At 43.4% G+C, this 20,609-nt stretch overlaps 1 protein-coding gene across 3 annotated transcripts in view; it reads left to right on the forward strand.

Moving 5' to 3' along the window:
* FLT4 (fms related receptor tyrosine kinase 4) overlaps positions 1–20,609 on the forward strand; it is a 103,844-nt gene that overhangs the window by 50,603 nt on the left and 32,632 nt on the right. For all 3 annotated transcript variants that reach the window (XM_072631233.1, XM_072631231.1, XM_072631232.1), the window contains exons 4-11: positions 3,670–3,779; positions 4,000–4,162; positions 4,671–4,810; positions 7,292–7,463; positions 8,313–8,430; positions 15,190–15,344; positions 15,880–16,042; positions 18,441–18,579. In XM_072631233.1, the coding sequence (XP_072487334.1) occupies positions 3,670–3,779; positions 4,000–4,162; positions 4,671–4,810; positions 7,292–7,463; positions 8,313–8,430; positions 15,190–15,344; positions 15,880–16,042; positions 18,441–18,579 (1,160 nt within the window). The remainder of the gene's footprint in view (positions 1–3,669; positions 3,780–3,999; positions 4,163–4,670; positions 4,811–7,291; positions 7,464–8,312; positions 8,431–15,189; positions 15,345–15,879; positions 16,043–18,440; positions 18,580–20,609) is intronic.

A 20,609-nucleotide genomic window follows, 5' to 3' on the forward strand; every position in this document is an offset into this window, starting at 1 on the left:
AATAAAAGTAAAGCAGTGGGTGCTTTTCCACCTTCGACTATCAGGTTCGTATGCCATTTGATCTAGATAAATATCAGGGGAAGTGGTAAAGAAAATGGTACTAGGAAAGCCTGCGAAGACTCATATGAACTGATGCAAAGTGAAGGGAGCAGAAATGGGAGTACAATTTACAAAGTAATAGGAATATTGTAAATATAATCAACTGTGAAAGACTTAGTAACCCTCATCAATGCAATAACCCTCTACAGTTCCAAAGGACTTATGATGGAAAATGCTATCCACTTCCAGAGAGAGGACCCAGAATATAGTTTGAGGATTATTTTCTCTCTTTTTTTCCTTTTTCTTGCTTCTTTGTTTTTTCAGGAAATAGCTGACAGACATTTGTTTTGCATGACTTCGTATTTGTAATGGGTTTTGTATTTTTGCCTTCTCATTAGTAGGAGAGAGGAAGGAGAGAATTTGAAACTGAAAATGAAGTAAAATAGAATATTTTAATAAAAAAGGAGAGCTGTAAAAAGCTCAAAGGGTATGGTCAAAGATGCAGCTACTACTGATCTCATGACCTGATGACCCAAGTCTTCATTGTCCAGACCCTTCAAGCTCTCTATATTCCGCACTTTGGGTAGTTCCCAGCACAGTCTAGCACACATGACTTCTCCAGGAAAACACACAATACAGGAGAAAATAGATACATAGGGAGAGCCATCTAGGAACATCAGGTCTCTGAATCCATACTGCTGTCCTACACAGAGGTCTCATCTGCCCTGTTTCTTTCTCTTTCCCAGACAATCATCTCTACAAATTTCTTACAGTCATCTGGGCTGTATTTCAAACACCAGCCCACAGTCTCTGGTTCTCCCTGCATTCTTTAGGCAGCTTCTCAGAAGCAGCTACTGCCATCTGCCTCTAGCACTCAGTTGCCTTGCCTCCCCAGTTTTGGTAATAGTTTCTGTCTTGTATAGCAACAGCACAATCCTCAGTGATATAATAGTTGTCCTCTAATGAAATCTTGGGTTCTCATATCCCATTTCTGCCCAGCAGCATGCTGGGAGTTGAGGGCAGATCTCATGCACCATCAGATTTGTAACTCATTCAAGGGAGAGGCCATTGCCACGAGCTGGCACTTAACCCAGCCCTATTCAATTTCATCTTGATCATTTCAACATAGTGTTCCTGCTTGAAATGATCATTTTGAGTCTTTCCTAGCTTTGAACCTTCTGCAGAACTAGTAAATCTGCTATAAATGCCTACCTTTACCTAAGTTATTCATAAATATGTTGAAGAGAGGCCAGCTTCAAATCTCCCTAATTGTATTATTGTCCAGGCACATTTCTTCATCTGATCCACAAGAGTGTTCAAATCTTTGGCTAGAATCAAGGTATGTTACTATCTTACTGATCTAACAGACCATTAACCTTTTTGCCTGTCTCCAGCACTTAGCACAGTACCTGGCACCAGTAAGTGTTTAATAAATGCTTGTTAATTCAACAAAGTTTTAAAAATGAGCTTAGTTTGGCAGTTCTTATTCAACCCATGTTAGCTCCTAATGATCCTGGAATTCTAAGTGCTTCTAGACCATCCATTTAATAACCCTTTCTGGAATTATTTTTAGATTTTTTATATTGATCTCCCTTCTTTACAACCTCCAGACTCTTTTTCCTCCTTTTCAAAAGCTGAGATAGCATTCAGTTGTTGCCAGCCCCACTTCTCCCACTCTCTTTTTTCTTTTTTTCATTTTTATTTAAATTTTTTCATTTTTTTGTTATTTTAATCTTGCCAAAGACCAATAACATGAACATTTTCATATACAGAGAATAGGAAAAGAGTGTTGTATATGAAAATATTAATATCTATTACATGTAACTTGTTTAAACTATTAAATTCAACCACTTCAAAGCTATCCCATTCTTTTTTTCTGTTGTGTATTTTAAAAAATGCTTCCTTGATGGTTTTTAATCTTTTCTTCCTCTGGGGGAGAGAACATCACTGTTACTAATTCTTTCTCAAAAAAAAAGCTTCCAATCCAAAAAATTAAAAACCCTTCTCTTGTAACAATTGGCATGGTGAAAACAAATCCATAAACTGACTTAATCAGAAAATGCAAGTCTTATTCTGAACCTCTAGAATTATGATTGATCATTGTGTTAACCAGTGGTCTTAAGTCTTTCAAAGCCCAACAAAGGTTCTTTTAAGTTTTATTATTTTTTTGTAAATAATATTTATTCCAATTACATGTACTTTTTAATGTTTTTTTTATAAGACTTTGAGTTTAAATTTTTTTCTTTCTCCCTCCCTCCCATCCTCCCACCCCAGTATGGCAAGCAATCTGATATAGGTTATACATGTGCCATCATGTAAACATATTTCCATATTAGTCATAACATAGTCTTTTTAGACTTTCTGTCATTTTTAGCATTTTTCGCAAGGTTCAGTTCATTTTAAGACTTGTTAATCTCACATTTCTATGCCAATATTTTGCATTCACCTCCCTCCACCCTTTGCACATGTCCTAAGCTATGTGGTCCCTCTATACTCTTCCCCATTTTCTGCCTCATCTTGAAAATTTATAATCGTGTCTTCAGAATTACACTTTCCAAAATCTTTAATCTCTTATGAGCCATCAGTTCTTTCTAAATTAATCGAAAGGATCATAAACTAGTTTTTCTCAGAACTTTTTGAAATCTCCTTTCTTAAACGAAAAATATTGTATTCTCTTTCTTTACTATGATTAATGCTAAGATAACATGATCATTTTCTCCCAAGTTCTTCTATTTCACAAGCTAGTGTCTTTTTATTCATCAGAACAAGGTCCAGAACAGATCTTCCTCCTCTTCCCTTCATCTGCTTTCTTGGAGATGAATTTTTCACCATGGCAGGAATTTCTTAGACTTTCAGAAGATGTCTGAGTATTTTAAGTTCCCCATCACAGTTATATCTTGCTGCCACACCAGTTCTATAATCTGCTTTTAGGAAAACATCATCCACATCTGCTGTCTTGTCAGGCAGTCTCTAGCATAGGTGGTCCTACCCCAATATCAGCTCCATTTCTCCTTTCATCTAATCTGTAATAGCATAGTGTTAACCTAATGTTGTGTCAGTATAAAATGAAAACAATCCTCGTTACTATGATACTTATCCTGTAACTAGCATGTCAAACCAGGGAACTCCAACCTCCCTATGTCATTACAGAAGTAAGGCTTGGGCAAGACAGAATTCCCTTGGAGAAAGTAGATCTGAAAACCCAGCTACACCCATGAAGGCTCATGGCTGATAGGGATGTGAACGTGGGGATATAGCCTGGGCTTTGGCATGTTATCCCTGCCCTAGATGCCCTCCCTGCCTCCTCACTCCTCCATCCATTCACTCAGGAAGTCTTGTTTTTCCTCTTTTCTCCTTCTCCTTCCTATTCTTCGTCCTTTTCTTCTTCCTTCTCCCTCCTCTGCTCCTTCTCCTTCCTTTTCTTCCTGTATCCTGTTACATTCCACCCCTGCTTCCATTTCATACCCATCCTTCTCCTCCTTATTTCTTCCTCATTCCTCTTTTTCCCTCTACTCCTTTACCCCCACCTCAACCTTCTCTCCTTTTCCTCTTCCACTTCTTTCTTTTCTCTCCACTTATTCATTTCTCCTCTCTCCCTCTTCCTTGGCGGATGGTGGTCCTTGACTTTAGACTTCGAGCAGCCCTTCATCAACAGGCCAGATACTCTCCTGGTCAGCAAGGACCATACGTGGGTACCCTGCCTGGTGTCCATCCCAGACCTCAACGTCACTCTGCATTCGGTATGAACCTCCACTCCCTTTCTTCCTTTCTCACCACCACCCCCATGTCCCTGTCCTTCTCCAAATACCTCCTCCCTGCCCAGGGTTTCCTAACCCAGTAAATCAGAGCTGGAGGTGTCTAGTAACCATTCCTGGAGAAGGGACCCTGGTGCCAGCTGCCCTTCAGTTATGGTGGGGAGGGGAGAAGCAGCCAGCCCCTGACCATCCACCCCACCCCTAGCAAATCAGGGTTATCCAGCCAGACGGACAAGAGATCGTGTGGGATGACAGGAGGGGAATGCTGGTGCCTACGCCACTCCTCGGAGACACCTTGTTCCTCCAATGTGAGACCATCATCCGGGGCCGAACCTTCCGTTCCAACTTCTTCATAATCCATATCACTGGTATGATGGGAACAGCCTATTCCTGCCAGGTTACAGGGTATTCCCCTTTATGTCCATCCCCAAGGGGCTCACTCCAACCTTGGCCCCAAGCCCTTGTTTGAGAGATACTACCAGAATGAAAACCATGAAACCTTCCGCAGTCCCTGAGACCAGGAAGGGAGATGTGTTCCTCATTTCTGCTAGGGCTCACGGCCCTGGCCCTGGTGGTATTAGATGTGGGGCTGGTAGGGAAGAGGAGGGATTAGGAGGCAGCCCCAGGGACTGGACCTGAGCTAGAGTGTGGGGACCATTTTTGTATATGCATATGTGTGTGCATGCATGCATCTTTCTCTTTGTCTACTATGACTGTCCTACATGCTGTCTGCTATAAGAGTTGTCCTGTGCTCCATCACTTTGCTGTATTACTGAATTTACTGTGTTGTTATATGTTTTATGTAATTGAGTATATGTGGTACCTTGTATGCTCTGTGTTACTATGCTGTGTTATGTGTTTGCCTTTGTGCCCCAGGGAATGAGCTATATGACATTCAGCTGTATCCCAAGAAGGCCTTGGAGCTGCTGGTCGGGGAGAAGCTGGTCCTGAACTGTACTGTATGGGCCGAGTTCAACTCAGGAGTCACCTTCCAGTGGGATTATCCTGGGAAGCAGGTTAGCCCCCCTTTTCCTTCCAACCCTCCATGGTCCAAGTGGAACCCCCTTGCTTATCCTCCAAACTGAGTTGGCCCTTCCTTAGTACATCTCCATGGAATGGATAGAGCTCTGCTCCCCATGGCTCTATCACAACCATCCTTCTCCCTCTCACCCATGGGTTCTGGCCAACCCCTCCCTCTGCACCTTCTATGCCTTCTCTTTAGTAAAGAGTATCCATTACCTGGGAATTCTCTTTGTTCAAGTCCCTCAAATCATTCCACATCCACCAATACCTTACTCTTTAGAGTAAACTAGAGGTTCATGTGGATCATAACTCTGGGTCTCAGGAGGCAAAAGAGACTGAAATTAAACATTTGCTCTTCAGAGGAAAGCTCAAATTCTAATTTCTCAAGTTATAGTAATAATGATTAATAGAACTATTTTAATACTGATATCTTGCTAAATGTTCATAAAGTCTATATAGAGTTAGAAGAAGTCTCCCATGCCACCTTGTCCAACCTCCTCATTTTACAGATGAGAACAGTGAGACCCAAGTAGATGAAATAATTTATCCAAGATGGCACAAGTAGTAGGTACCAGAGGTGATATTTGAACCCAGGTAGTGCCTTCCCCCTCCACTCCTCTAACTAAACACTCTCTCTGCCTCTCTGTCTCTCCCTATGTCCCTCTCTCTACGTCTCCGTCTCTCTCTCTGACTCTCTCTGTCTCTATGTCTCTCCTGAAAGACTCTTCTCTGCCCACTAGAGCCCTCCTTCCAGTGTCGTCTCTATCTCTGCCTTTGTAGACCTGAGACCTCCATCTTGCCCATCTTCACACCCCAGGCCAATGAAGCTGCCAGGGAGTCTATAAGGATTGCCTCTGTCAGCTCTGTTCTGTCCAGGACCCACTCCCTGAGTTATTCTCTGGAGATCCTGGTGCTGTCCTGGATTTCTGAGTCCTAGAGCTAGATCTGAGCATCTCAGGTTGCAGACATGATGTGAGGACTGAGAAAATAGAATCTACTTAAAGGTAGACACTTTAAATTTTGTCTTTGGATCCCCAGCACCAAGTACAGAATCTAGGAATGACAGACAATTAATAAGTACTAGTTGGCTGATTTATTGATCTGCAGGCTTCTGGCCAAAGGAAACTGTAGACTCTAGGATCTACAGCACTTCTCATTCCCGGACCAGTCTGTGTATAACCAATACTGTTCCCTCCTCTAAGCCCAGGATCTGACTCCTAGGTCTTCTCTCTATTGCTGAAATCCATCATTCCTTCCCTTCTAAATTCCTTCCCAACCCCAATCCTCCTCATCTCTTTGGGGGACAGGACATTTCCTCCCAGTGTCCCCTGCCCTGGCAACTTTTACCATTTCCTCACTTTTCTTGAGATTTAGCTTTCTGTAAATCTTTCTGAAAATCTGTTCTTTCAATTGACATAATTTGAATGCAGATCAAAGCGTAATTTTAAACTTTATTTTTCTTGGGTTTTTTTTTCATCTGTTGTTTTTACATGTCATTGGAGAAAAATAAAATGTTAAATAAATATATTAACAACAAAAAAAAGAGTCTTTCAACAAGTAAAAAAAAATCTATTCTTTCCAGTCAGAAGATCTTTTTCTTAGTAAACGAAAGAAAATCACACAAAACGTTAAGTAGTTCTGACTTCTGGTCATTTGCTTTCCTCATCTACCCCAGTCAGTAGCCATTCTATCTCTTTTTGACTTTTCCTCTTGTTTCCTTCATAATAGAAAAAGGAAGCTGTTTTTTGCATCCTTAGCATCTGCCACCAGCTTCAGCTCATTCTGAGCTTTCCCACTTTTGAGACTTTCCCTACAAGACCATGCCACTCATTTTTATTCATTCTTGTTCCCATCTCCTGAGCATTTCTTTTTTTCTGAGATGACTTCTGAGATCGTGGGGTAGCCACAGTTATATTTCTAAGTAATTTATTCTTTTTTATAGCACTGAAATCATTTGTGTTAAATTTCATTATCAAGAAATTCTCACACCTCTTGGGCCAACTTCCCTATAGAATTTTAGGCCAGTAGAGCCTGTGGGAGACTCCCTTGGGAGGAGATGCTGGTGGTTCACACAATATAAGGGGCACACCAAGGACTGAATGCAGACTCCCAAGGAAATCCTAGATAACCTGTTTCTTAGGGACTCCTTTTTCATAAAGGATCTAGGCCTTCCCTTACAGCTCCCTCCTACCCAATCCAAGGGACCTCCCCACAACCACTCATCTGAGGGCAGTTGGGCTATGCAACTCTGGAGGAGAGAGTGAGGCTGATAACTTTGCACGGCTCTGCCTCAGTTAAATCCAATTCACTTGGCAAGTCAAGATTACACCCTCCTGATGTCAGTTGTCCTCTTCAAGAACAAAGGAGGAATACCACCAACAAGGGATTACTTGGTGACCCTCTTCTCTGGGAATAGGGTCAGGAGAGGGGGCAGAGGCTGGATGCTGACCTCTCCTGTTCCCTCCCACTGGCAGACAGAAAGAGCTGGCGCAGTGACACCTGAGAGGCGCTCCCAACAGACACACACAGAATTGTCTAGCATCCTGGTCATCCAGAACGTGACCCAACAAGACCTGGGACAGTATGTGTGTGAAGCCAGCAATGGTGTCCAGAGCTTCAGGCAGAGCACCGAGGTCATCGTACATGGTATGGCCACATGTGGGGTCTTGGGGAAGAGGACAGGCCCATGGGAGCAGTATTTGGAAGAGGAAGGAAGGAAGGGAGATTCACAAAGGAAGCTTTCCCTCAGCTTCAGCCCTATCCTAACCCTTCCCCTAATAAGATCTCAGAACCACAGTTATGTTGCTGCCCATAGCCATAAGGGCTACAAATCCCTAACCTAGCCATCAGTGTATTATTCATTTATTCATTCATTCAATAGAATGAATATACACACATCCGTATACACACACACACACACACACACACACACACACACACACATATGCCTGTATTTATGAATGACATAAAGGAATAGGGTCCCTGCTTGCTGACTCAGCTTAGTGACACCACTTAGTATCTCTATCCCATGTGCCTGCTCTGGGTTCCAGTTCTGTTGTCCTCTCTGTTCCATGTGTCTTCCTAGTGTCTCCAATCTATATCCATTCCCAGTGACTTGGCTTTCAAGTCTCCATTCCCTGTCCAGCATCCCTGCTCTTTAATACTTCTCTAGGCTAGTGTTCCCATTCTTCATACTTCAACAAGGTTAAGGAGCCTATTTCCCTTTTAAGGCTGGTGGGGAGTCTGATAGTCATTAAAAGTAAATTAACAGATATGTATGCACTTATGCAGAGAATTGTGTCAAATGCTAGAAGTTTAGATGAAATATGTTCTCTGCCTTCAAGGGGCTGACAGTATAGTGGAAAATAAGATATTCTTTCTTAGAAGAGGTAGCTTTTGCTTTGGGCCTTAAAAGGATGAGTAAGAATTCATCTCGGGGCATGATCAAGGTCATGCCTTTGCCTTTGCCTCACTCTTGTTTTCCCCTTCTCACAGACAAACCCTTCATTAGTGTGGACTGGCTGAAGGGCCCAGTGATCGAGGCCACAGCAGGAGATGAGCTGGTGAAGCTTCCGGTGAAGGTGGCAGCATACCCCCCTCCAGAGTTCCAATGGTAACCTTCCCACCTCCAGAACACCCTTTGATTCCACTTGGCTCCCTAGCTCCTTAACCCCAGCCACACTGTCACTTTGTGCCAAAACTTCCAAAGCTGGAACTGGCAGAGAGGAGATTTGAGGTATCAGAGACAGCACTTGCTCATTGAGAGCCAAGATCAGGCAAGTAGATTGGAAATCTTGCCCAGTTGGCATGAAAGCTAATTCTAATTGTACTTTTTTGTGCAAAACAGAATGCAGCAGAGGCCAGGAGAATGTGGATTATTGATATGCTAGTCCCCTCATATCTAATCCCATATCATACCCCAGCCACCTCAGATCTCAGCCTTTAATACACCCTATGAGGTTTCCTTCACTAAAATTGGTTAGAGGGGCTAAGCCTGCCCTATGGAAAGTGATAGGGTCCTTCTAGGTATTTGTCTAAACTTTGGAAAGTTGCCACCAAATGGTCCCTGTTTATTGTACCATAGGTCTAAAGGAGTGTTGTTCTTTGGGAATGGATAATTGAGAGAAGATAATATAACTCATGACTATTTAGCTGTATTTTTCATACAACTATATCTCTATTAGGAAAGTAAAACTAACTTCTGTTTTCTTCTTATAAGCAAAATAATAAAATTAGACAAAGTATTAAAAGAATTACAAACACCTAAGTATAAAATCTGTTTCCTGATCAGTTCTACTTATGTCATCATTTGCTTTCCTCTGAAGGAAGGCTACCAGTTTTTTCTCTCGTTGGCTGAATCAGGCTGTTTTCAAAAATGCTGGCCCTCTCTGGTCCATCCTGTGCCTTTCTACCCACTTGATACTTTTCCATTCCTTTGTAAACACTATTTTCAGAACCTGGCACACAATGAATGTTTACATAAAAGCCCTTCCATAGTAATTTCTGTATTCCACCTAGCCTTTAACCATGTTAGGTCTTAATAAACTGCCCATGACATAAACACTTGGCCAAAAAGATGTGTGGGTGTATACAAGATCCCAGTAGTGACTAAACATTCTTTGTGTATAAAAGGCAAACTCATTTTCCTAATTAGTTTTCTACAGGGCTATATTATACCATGTTTAACACTCATATTCTTGTAAAGAAACAAAAGCCAAATCAGTAGCTGATGCACCATTTCAGTTGAGTACAATAAGAATTTATTTTGCTGCAAGTTTTTGAAAACCTTCTTAAAACTGCCAAATAAATCAGAGTCTGTTTCAATGTCTCCAAAGTCTTGCTATTCTGAGCTTCTAACAATTTCTGTCATGGAAAAGAGAAACTTGAAGGGAAGAAAACCAAGGTTCAGATTCCCTGTTTGACACTTACTACTTGAGTGACCTTGGACAAGTCACATCAGCTCCCTATGCTTTAATTTTCTCACCAGTAAAATGAAGATTAATATTAATTAGTAAGTAGTACAGACTTCCTCCTGTACAGGAATGCCTTCTATAAACTCAGCAGATTTTCTATCAAGTGCTTGCTCTATGCTAAATTTCAGAAGTATGAATATGAACAAAAAACAATGCATTCTATATCCCTGAGGAGCTCACAGTCTAACAGAAATTTACCTGATATGACTTATTGACAATAGTTATGGCAGGTGGCTGGCTACCTTTCATACAACAGTGACCACATTTGTTTATACTTATGCTTCTATATAAGCTTAGGAGATCTATATAAATGTAACAATTGATCTGCAAATGCAGATCTATCAGGGATCTATGATCTATGATCTCACCAAATCCATCAATACAGATTGAGACCCATCCATACTTGCTCATTCTACATGATTCTTGCTTATGCTCTCCCATAGATCCTTCACAGAGAATCTACTTAATGTACAGGATGTATTCTTCCAGGGCATTTTATATCCCATGTGTTCCCTTGCAGCATTCAGGCTGCCCATCGGTTACCTCTCACTCTTACTTCATAACTGGGTCATCACTTCCTTTACTGATGATACCTTTCTTTGTTCATAAACCTTTTATTACTTCTTCCACATAAGTCTTTATTGGAAATTTATTGAAGTCCACTTGCAGCCTCCTTGCATCTCTGGGAGACCACTGATGTTAGAAAGATGGGAATTTTATGATGGAGAATAGCTTGGTATTGGATAGTTGAAGAGAACTGCACAACTTCCCCACTGCACTATAGTCTGCTCTCTTTCTCCTATTTGATGCTGTGCCCAAATAGTTGGCCTTCTGCATCAACTGAAAACACTTTGGATAATGAGCTTTTTCACCCATTTGTCTTTTTCTATAGACCTTGGGCAAGTCACTTAACCCCAATTGCCTCATTCTGGGTCATCTCCAGTCATCCTGATGAATATCTGGTCACTGGATTCAGATGGTTCTGGAGGAGAAGTGAGGCTGGTGACCTGCACAGCCCTCCCTCACTCAAAAAACAAAGTCAAGTGCAAGTCATGTCATTATTTCTCTGATGGCATGGTCTTCTTCAGCACCGAAGGAAGAACACACACGTAGACCAAGGAGGCAGCAAACTTGATCTGGGAGCCAAATCTAGTTCTTTACCTTTTTGTAAATTACAACCCCACCACCACCCCACCCTACCAGCCAAGAATTCTTTTTTTATATTAAACTTTATTTTTAAATGTACAGCCTTGTTAGCTGGGGGACCTACAAAAAGAGAGAGAGAGCTGAATTTGGCCACCAAGCTTAGTTTGCTCACCCCTACTATATAGATTGATTGCTTTGGGTAATCATGGATTTCATTAAAGAGACTCTTTCTTTTCATGTTCTGGAGTTTGATGCAAAAAACTGCATGAAATCATCTGGAGGGAACCTCTCTTCAGCCTGGACCCTGCATAGGGTCCTCATCTGTAACAGTGGCAGACATAGCATGCATCTCTTTTTGTACAGCTGTACTTACTTAATAATAATGAGAAAGTCATTGAATAATATTTTTGTGTCATTGCATTTATCAAGGAATTTTTTACAATCTCAAAGTATGTTTGATAGATTCCTTGTTAGAAGAGTCTTGAAAGCTTGCATTTTACTCAACTAGATCAAAAATTTTGGGGAGTAATTTGTGAAAAAAAGGCACACAAAGGAACCTTATATTCTTTGCACCTTTCTGTCAACTGTGTAACTATCAAGTTGTGGTATGCTATGGAACATCATTCAAGGAAACCTGCATGTTCTCTTCTTATGTTTTCATCAAAGATACCCTTAATATGTGCATAGATCATTCTCATAGAGATTTTGTAAAGATGAGAGAATGCGCATATGGTTCAGCTGTCATTAGCATCCTCTTGTCCATGCTTTTTTCTTGTTCTTTTGAGCATCTCTTCCCTCCTGAGATAGCTTATAAAAACAGTTCCACCATGCTTTTCAAGACTATGTATGCCTAGCAAAGATTCTCTTGTTCTGTACTTATTTGGGCCAGTCTAACCACTCTTGCTGATTCCATCTCCCTAAGAGCCATTTCCCTTTCCTCATGTAGCACATTGCAGACTGAAGTGTTAGGATCCAAATATGCTGACGCCATTGTCATGGATGATGAAGTAGATCATTATGGCAACGATGCATTGCATGCAAATTGATGCATTATGGCAATTCACTCTGTGGCTCTTATTTCCAGTTTCATCTTTGAATGAATGGCAAGACAAAATGTCTAAAGGAAATTCATTTCTCACCAGTTCAAAACTTTTAAAAATGAATAATTAGCTGACACACTTAAGTAAAAAATGCATTGTTTTCTCGGAATGATGGAACTTATTTCAGGCTTTCTGTATATTTGTTTTTGTTTTCTGTTTTTAACTCTTGTTAAATAGGCAATCTTATCTAAAGTCTTCCATTAGCTTCCTCCATAGTATCGGACTGCACAGACTGCTGAATTTTACATGACTAAACATCAATAAGCAGTTGTTTCTTTTCTCATAAGATAAAATCAACTTTTTTTCATGATGATGTCCTGGGTACCCTTTGGGTGCAGCTAGAGTACAGTGGTCTGGAGTCAGGAAGACCTGATCAAATACAACCTCAGACACTCACTAGCTTTATGACCCTCGGCAAGTCACTTTACCCTATTTGTCTCACTTTCCTCGTCTGTGAAATGACCTGAAGAAGGAAATGGCAAATCGTTTCAGTTTCTTTGTCAAAAAAAAAACCCAAATGGGATCATGAAGAGTTGGACACAACTGACATGACTGAACAATAACTGCATCTTTGGACTCTCTCCTGGAATAAGAAGAAAAAATTTATGATATATAGATGTAAGATTTCTGAGTATTCCACAAGCTTTTGGAGTCTTTCATTTCTCAAATCTGAACCACATTTCCTATTGGCTGTACTCACCTGAGCCCATCTTTGCATTGAAATTATTGAGTATCAAACTGTAGATTGACTTAATTTGAAGCATCTTCAGATGCTTAAGTTCTCCAGAGAACTTATCTACTTCCTCATCCTTTGCACCAGATATTGCTGCATAAGCAGTGATTATCTTCATGATTGCCTTTTTCTTATATTCATCATCAGCATTGTAAGGTGACCACAAGTGTCCTATGAATGATGTTTCTTATTGCCTTGAGTGAAAGACAAAACCAACACCATCCACTCCTTTGACTCATCCAGTGGCCCATGTGAGCCATCTTTGTATTTAACTACAAGTTCCTTACCTTCTGGTTCATGAACCAGAAGCACAGCAATATTGATGGAGTCCAGTTCTTCCATTAGTAGGTCAGTGGTGTGGCTTTGGCCATGCCAACCCATGATGCGCATGGCTTTATTAAAGGTAATTTCTAATGAACCGTCACTGCTGATAACTTCAGCCGCCAGGTGTTTGCAGGGCCCAGGCTTCATCACAACTTCCACTTCACCAGAAGAACCATCCCAGCTCTAACATATGGTACAATCTGGCCTTACCCTGTCTGAACTGCATCATGTGCCCCTACTGAGAGTCAATCAATTGTTGCTCCCCTTTCTAGATTCATTTCCTCCATTAGAATGAATGTTATCTGTCTTGCTTGTATGTATATACAGTGCTTAGCATGGTAGTTGGCATATAGTAAACATTTCATAAATGCTTTATTATGCCCATCAATCAATTAGCAAGCATTTATTAAACACCTGCTATGTGACAGGCACTGTACTTGGTGTTAGGAATACAAAGTCAAAAATAAAACTCACCTTGCCCTCAAGAAACTTACATGTATCATAGGATTCCCTAATCACTCGGTCAACCCTGGTCACCAGACTGTTTCCCCAGACTGGTCTCTGCCCAGATCTCAGCACCCTTCAGCAGACTCCAAAGGAAAGATCTGCCCACAGAGTGCTTCCAGAACAACAAATTCTTTTTGAATTTTTGGCATCCAAGTGTGGCCCATCCTCTGAGTAGTTCTTCCTCATATATCTGCCTTCATGAAGCACAGACATAACTTTTCTTTAGCTTGACAGAGAAATATTCCCAGACCACCATCAATGAACAGGTTTCATTTTCATTTTCAATCAGCAAATAACTCCTTCCATACTGGAGAAGAGTTTGTTCTAGCAGGAGAATCCTGACCTGAGGACAGCCAGAAGGAGCCCAGTGCTTAACAAACACTCCACAGACCTCCACAGAGACTAGAGAGGACTTTAGTTGGAACTTGAACCCATTTCCCCTGACTCCCAGGGATCTTCTTACTGCTTCTTTAAAGTCAGCTCTCATCAGAAGGCCAACACCTGATGTGCTGGGAAGGGAAAGGAATGAACATTTATTAAGTGCCTTCTATCTGCCAGGTTTAAGCACTTTTCAAATATTCTCTCACTTGATGCTCACAATAACCCTGGGAGATGGATGCTGTTCTTATCCCCATTTTACAGGTGAGAAAACACAGGCAGACAGAGATTGAGAAACTTGCTAAGGGTCACACAACTAGAAAGCCTCTGAGGCTAGATTTGAACTCAGATCATCCTGATTCCAGAATTGGTACTCTATCCACTGTGCCACCTAGTGGCCTTTTTTTAAGAGACCGTCTTACTTGTTGCTTTTATAACTCTACCTCTGATTTAGGCCAGTTATGTTGGGTTTACTTCTGATCATATTTTTTTGTCTCAATTTTTATCCAACCTCAGACAAACTGAGACTGGGAAAAACCTTAATATAGAAAGGCCTAGCTCACTCCTGCATCCTGGGACCTTGCTAAACCTCTTGACTTTTGTCACCTGACTTGGATGACTCTGGAGGAATGAGATGGATGACTGTGTGCCACTCTGCTCCACTCAAATCCATTTTATTCGCAAATCTAGACACCATCCTCGTGATGTCACTGGTCCTCTTTGAGAACAAAAGTGGAACAGCACTGCCAATATCTTGAATACCAAGGCCACCTCTAAGTACCTAAGGAAGTAGTGTGTGCATGAGTTGTCCCAGAGCTCAGGAAATACCACTGGATGATTCAGTGACAGTGTCATAGCCTAGTCTAAGAGGATAAGGGAGTTAGCTGCATGCGCATATCTGGGCAGCAGGGATTACTGTTGGCCACCACTTTGATGAGGCTCACCCAAATGCCTTCCGAAAAGCCCTGGCACCCATTATGGTATGATTTTGGCCAATTGACATTACCTCTCTGGGCTTCATTCATTTGTAAAATGAAGGGGTTAGATAACCTCTAAGGTCCTTTTCAGTTCTCCATCTATGATCCTCTGGCTCCCTTCAGCTCAGTCTGGAACCACAGCCATTCTCAACATGACCCCTGCAGGAGCAAGGATGGGGCAGGGTGAGGCTCTAATACCAGCAGGTGCAGGATTGAGCTCCCCTATGCCTCCAGGTACAAGGATGGGAAGCCTGTCTCTGGGCGCCAGTCTCTACACTCAGTAGTAATCAAGGAGGTGACAGAACAGAATGCAGGCACCTACACCCTGGCATTGTGGAACAGGCAGGCTGGCCTGAGGCGTGAAATCAGTCTGGAGCTGGTAGTGAACGGTATGAGCCAAGGGAGAGGGGCTGGCCCAGGCTAGCATGGGGCAAGCCAGATTTGGGCAGGGGAGTGGAACTAGTAGAGGCAGGGGAATGGATGGTGGAAATAGGGAGAGGCTGGGATGAGGGCCAGGGCTTCAGGGGAAAACATGGCCAAGGAAAGGAGAACTAACAGTGGAAGGAAAGGACAACAGAAGAGGAGTTGGAGAGGGCAGGAATAGGGGTTCGGGTGGGGGTAAGGGATATCATTAGATGGGAGAGCAGTGAATGCCCCAAAGGAATGCAGGTCAGAGTTAGAGTCAAATCCACCTCCCCCACACACATACCCAGGACTGAGTGGCCCCTAAGACACATCCTGACTGGTTTCTGGGAATTTCCTTGGCCAGCCAACTGTCCCCTCACACACACATACCCCATGACAATGGAAACTATAGTGGAAAAGCTGGAGATGGGTAGAGGAGGGGAGGCAGCACAAGCCACTGGGGTCGACCTACAGGTGTCTTGTTCACCTCCATCCATCTGTCTACTCTTCTGTTCACAGTTCCTCCCCACATCCTTGAGAAGGAGGCATCTTCACCCAGCATCTACTCCCGCCACAGCCGCCAGGCCCTCACCTGTACCGTGTATGGGGCACCGCCACCTGATGTCATCCAGTGGCAGTGGAGGCCCTGGACTCCCTGCAAGATGTTCTCCAGACGCAGCCTGTGGGTATCACCTCCCAGGGCTGATTTTGGCTGTTACCACATTCCTGACCCTGGCTCTCACCCTAAACTGCACCCGAGCCCCAATCCTCATCTTAACCTTTACCCTACCTAACTAAACCTTGTAGTGATCAGAGGAGACTTTGTGGAGGGAGTACCTGAGCTGGCCTTGAAGGGAGAATGGGATTTAAATAAATGGAGTGGTAGTGGGGAGGTCATTTGAGGTAGGGAGTAAGAGCACGAGCCATGTTTGGAGATTAACCAACCTAGAGTGTAAGGTATATAAAATTGAGTAGCGGGAGATAAGACTGAAGAGGTAGGTTGGGAGGGCCTTAAATGCCAAGCTAAGGAATTTGAACTTTAGCAAAAGAGAGAGAGAGAAACAGAGACAAGAGAGGAAAAAGTTAGACAGAGAGAAGAGAGAGACAGAGAGGAGAGAGAGACAAAGAGGAGAGAGAGACAAAGAGGAGAGAGAGACACAGAGGAGAGAGAGACAGAGAGGAGAGGGAGACAGAGAGGAGAGAGAGACACAGAGGAGAGGGAGACAGAGAGGAGAGAGAGACACAGAGGAGAGAGACACAGAGGAGAGAGAGACAGAGGAAAGAGAGACAGAAGGAAGAAAGACAAAGACACAGAGACAGACAAGTGAGAGACAGAAAGTGGAGAGAAAAGAGAAGAATAATGTAGACAGTGGGGAGAGGGCGCTGCATTAGTCCAAGTGAGAGATGAGAAAGGTCCTGGTCCTCCATGGTTGTTGAGGGCAGCTGAAGAGGGGAAGCTGGCTGCCCCTGCCAGTCTTGGCAGTAGGAAACTGAAGGGGTGATGAGTAGCAGCGTTGTGTCCAAGGCCAGTGAGTCCTGGCTCTGGGATGCTCCTGACTGATTTCCTTCCTGTTGTTTGTGTGGATCTTCTGACCGAGTCTCTCCCCGTCAGGGCCTCTCTCCTGCTCCCCACTGTGTCTGATCACCTTCTCCTCGGCTCATGGGCAAGCCCCTGATTCTCTGGCCCCATCCTAGTGTCTGAGCTTCTGTCCAAGGGGACAGACCCTGCCTTGCCACTTCCCAAGAAATCCTCATTTGAGTCATAGGATAAAAGATTTAGCATTAGGGAGCATTTCTGAGATAATCTAGTCCCAACCATCTCATTTTACAGGTAAAGAAATTGAAGCCCAAAGAAGTTAGTTGATTTTGCTCAAGGTTACTAATATAATAAATGAAAGAGCCAGAATTGGAGTCCCAGTCCTGTGATGCCAAATTCTCTCTATCCTTCTTTCCTCTGACATCTGCCTTAAATATTTGGAAAAGGATGAGGGAAGATAAGTAGAAGCAGGGCCCAAACTGCACAAGACTAAGTCTCTAATGAGGCTTCCATGGCCCAGCATTGGAACACCTTTACTCAGCGATTCCCTCCCAAGAGCTCCAGCTCCCATCCACAAGGGTTTCAAAAAGACCCCTCCATTCAAAAGCTCCTTCAGAGAGGAAAAGCTGGAGGATGGCTCAGTCCCGTTCGTGTGCCTGGCAGCACGTTACCGTCACAACCAAACAGCTGTTTGTAGTTCCATAGCTAGCTCTGATCTCCATCATTCCCTCACCTGCATTCAATTCAGTTCAATTATCCTCATTAGAAATAGTACCCAGAGCTGAACATGCTAAAATGAGAGGAGTAGTGGCATCCCCTGCTTTGGAGGAGTTCACAGTCTTGGAGAGAAAGGGATGGAAATGGGGGAAAGAGTGCAGGGACAGAGAAAAAGGATTGGCCTCAGGAGACTTATAGTCTGAAGGAAACAGAAGGAACAGGACCAGATTGAGCCTTGAAGGGATAATAAAGTTCAGATAGGTGAAGACATGATGTTTCAGTCTAAGGAACCACATGAGCAAAGATATAGAGGGGGCAATGAGCCTGGTATGTATGGGGAGGGGGTGTCAAGGAGCCTGGTGTGGAAAGCCTGGTATCAGAGAAGAGACATTGGGGTTAGTGTGGAAAAGAGTCAAAGACAAGAGCCCAGCTAAGACTAGTGTGTGTTGGTTAGATTTATTGGGGCCAGACTGTAAAGGATTTTATGTACCAAGATTAGGAATTTAAACTTATTTTGTTAGGTAATGAGCAACTCTCATAGGCTGCTGAGCAGGGAATTTGAGCATCTGTGCTACGGGAGAATGAATCTGAACGCACTTAAGACTGACTACCCAAATGTGGGACTTACTGAAGAATAAAGGGAAATCAGTCTCCTCTCCCTCTCTCTGCCCCTCTTACCACCCATGTCAAGACCACCAGCCGTGTCCTGGGCTCTGACCTTCAAGGAGGGGAGAAGGGAGCCACATGGCACTTTTCTCCTCTCCTGAGGGAGGGTAGGACACCCCCAAACAATGATTTCCCTCTACTCTTTCTTGTGGAAGCACAGGAGGCAGCCAGCAGGAGGGCGGCATCAGCGGGATCGAATGCCCCAGTGTGTGGACTGGAGGGAAGTCTCAGCCCAGGATGCTGTGAATCCCATCGAGAGCCTGGACACCTGGATCGAATCTGTGGAAGGCAAAAACAAGGTAAGGACCATGCCTAAGACTGGAATCAATCGACAAGCATTTATTGAACATCTGCTACTATGTGCCAGGCACCATGGATAGTGCTGGTGATACAGAGCCAAGAGCACGGGCAAGCTTGCTCCCCCTTAGGCACTGCCCATACTGTCAGCTGACAGGAAAAGAGGGGGCCAGAAGGAAAGACCTTGGCTCTAAGCTGCTCTGACCAATACTTAGCTGGGTACCTTGGCAACCCTGAGGTCCTGAGGCGGGGAAGTAAAGACAGAATGAAGCACTCGGTCCAACAGTTCACCATCACCACCTGCCTGCCTGAAAGTCCGAAGACTTAGGTTCCAGGGTCATTCCTTCCACTAACTCGGATCTTTGTATAAGTCAAACGCTTTGGGGCTCCCAGTCCCCATGTGCAAAGTGACAGCAATAAATAATCATTCATTTTTACATAATGCCTTATTATTTTCTGAGCAGTTTCCTCAGAATAGTCCTTTGAGGCAGGCTAGTAGTCATAAAGCTAGAAAGGATCTTAGTCAGTAAGTTCAACCCCTTTATTTTACAGATGAAGAAACTGAGGCTCAGGGTTAAGTGACTTGCCCAGGGTCCCATAGATAGTAAATGTCTAAGGCAGAATTCAAAGTCAAGTCTTCCTGATTCCAAGCCAGGAATGTGTCCACACACACACATACATACACACACATATATATATACATATGCAGATACGTATACACACACATGTATGTGCATATATATATATATATATACACACACATATGTGTGTGTATATTAGAGAGAGAGTATATGAGTGTAGCGTGCCACACTGCCTTTCCAGGCCTTCTGCTTTTTATGTGCTTCAATACCCAACCACATACACCTCTATCTCAGGGTAAGCATTGGTTCCTCCTGGGAGGAAATTCAAAGACATTATTGTCTCCTTCCCTGTCATCCCCTGCTTTTATGCACAGGTACATGTTGCTATGTACTACACTGGAGAGCGATCTACTTCTGACCTTAAGGGTGGAGCCCTAAGGAGGGAGCGATGCCCTGACTCCCTGCCCAGTGGCCAGACTCACGCCTTACTGATCACCTGATCTATACTTAAAAGATTTTGTGATTTTAAGTTAGAAGAGACTTTAGGGATCATCTAGTCCAACTCCCTCTTTATGCACATGGGGAAACTGAGGTTCATGTGACTTGTTCAAAGTCATAGGGAATAAGCAGCAGAGTAAACCCAGGCCCTTTGAATCTAAGCTCTGAGGCTTTGCAGCTTCTGCTCTATCCCAGGTCCATCTTCCTAGAATGAGAGAGGAATATTAAACATTTACCACTTCCAGCCATAAATTACCCATGTATCTGAGGGAGGACCCAGGAGTTGCAGCTAAGTCCAAGGGGGAGATATGCTGGGATTGTGCCAACTGCTTAAAGCCAGCACTCTGGTTCCTACCCTTAATGGTATCTGAAGAGGATGGCTCCCCCCTCCTATCCCTCATGTCTGTCTGCTCTGTCTACTCAGTGCCCTCAAATGGGGCTTGTGCCCAGAGAGCAACACATGGGGAGGAGGGAATGGAGGCCCAGAACAACAAAGGACTCCCATTTCCTAAAGTCACTTCCTGTTTTCATACACACCTCCAAAGATGCTTCCTGTTCAAAGGCCCATCGGGAAGTGGCCTCAGGGCCAGGAGGGGGATGGGAAGAGATGGAACCTGCAGAGAGACAGCGCCCACTCCACTGGCCATGGGACAGGCAGAGAACTGCAGCAACCTTGACTTAGTCGCATTGCCTTGGATGGCATCCATCCCTCCATCCCTGTGTTTTCGTTCATTGTATTTTCTCATCTTTACTTCCCCTAAACCACCCCCCCATCCTATTTCCCATCAAGACTAAAGCATGTCAGGGAAATCTAACACTTCAAGAGACCTAAGCAAGGACCTAGTCAGCCAGTCAACAAGCATTTATTAAGCATTTACTACATGCCAGTAGTAAATGGGACAGCTAGGTGGCAAAGTGGATAGAGCACCAGGCCCAGAATTAGGAAGACTCAT

Source organism: Notamacropus eugenii, chromosome 1, assembly GCF_028372415.1.
Source record: "Notamacropus eugenii isolate mMacEug1 chromosome 1, mMacEug1.pri_v2, whole genome shotgun sequence".
NCBI lineage: Eukaryota > Metazoa > Chordata > Mammalia > Diprotodontia > Macropodidae > Notamacropus > Notamacropus eugenii.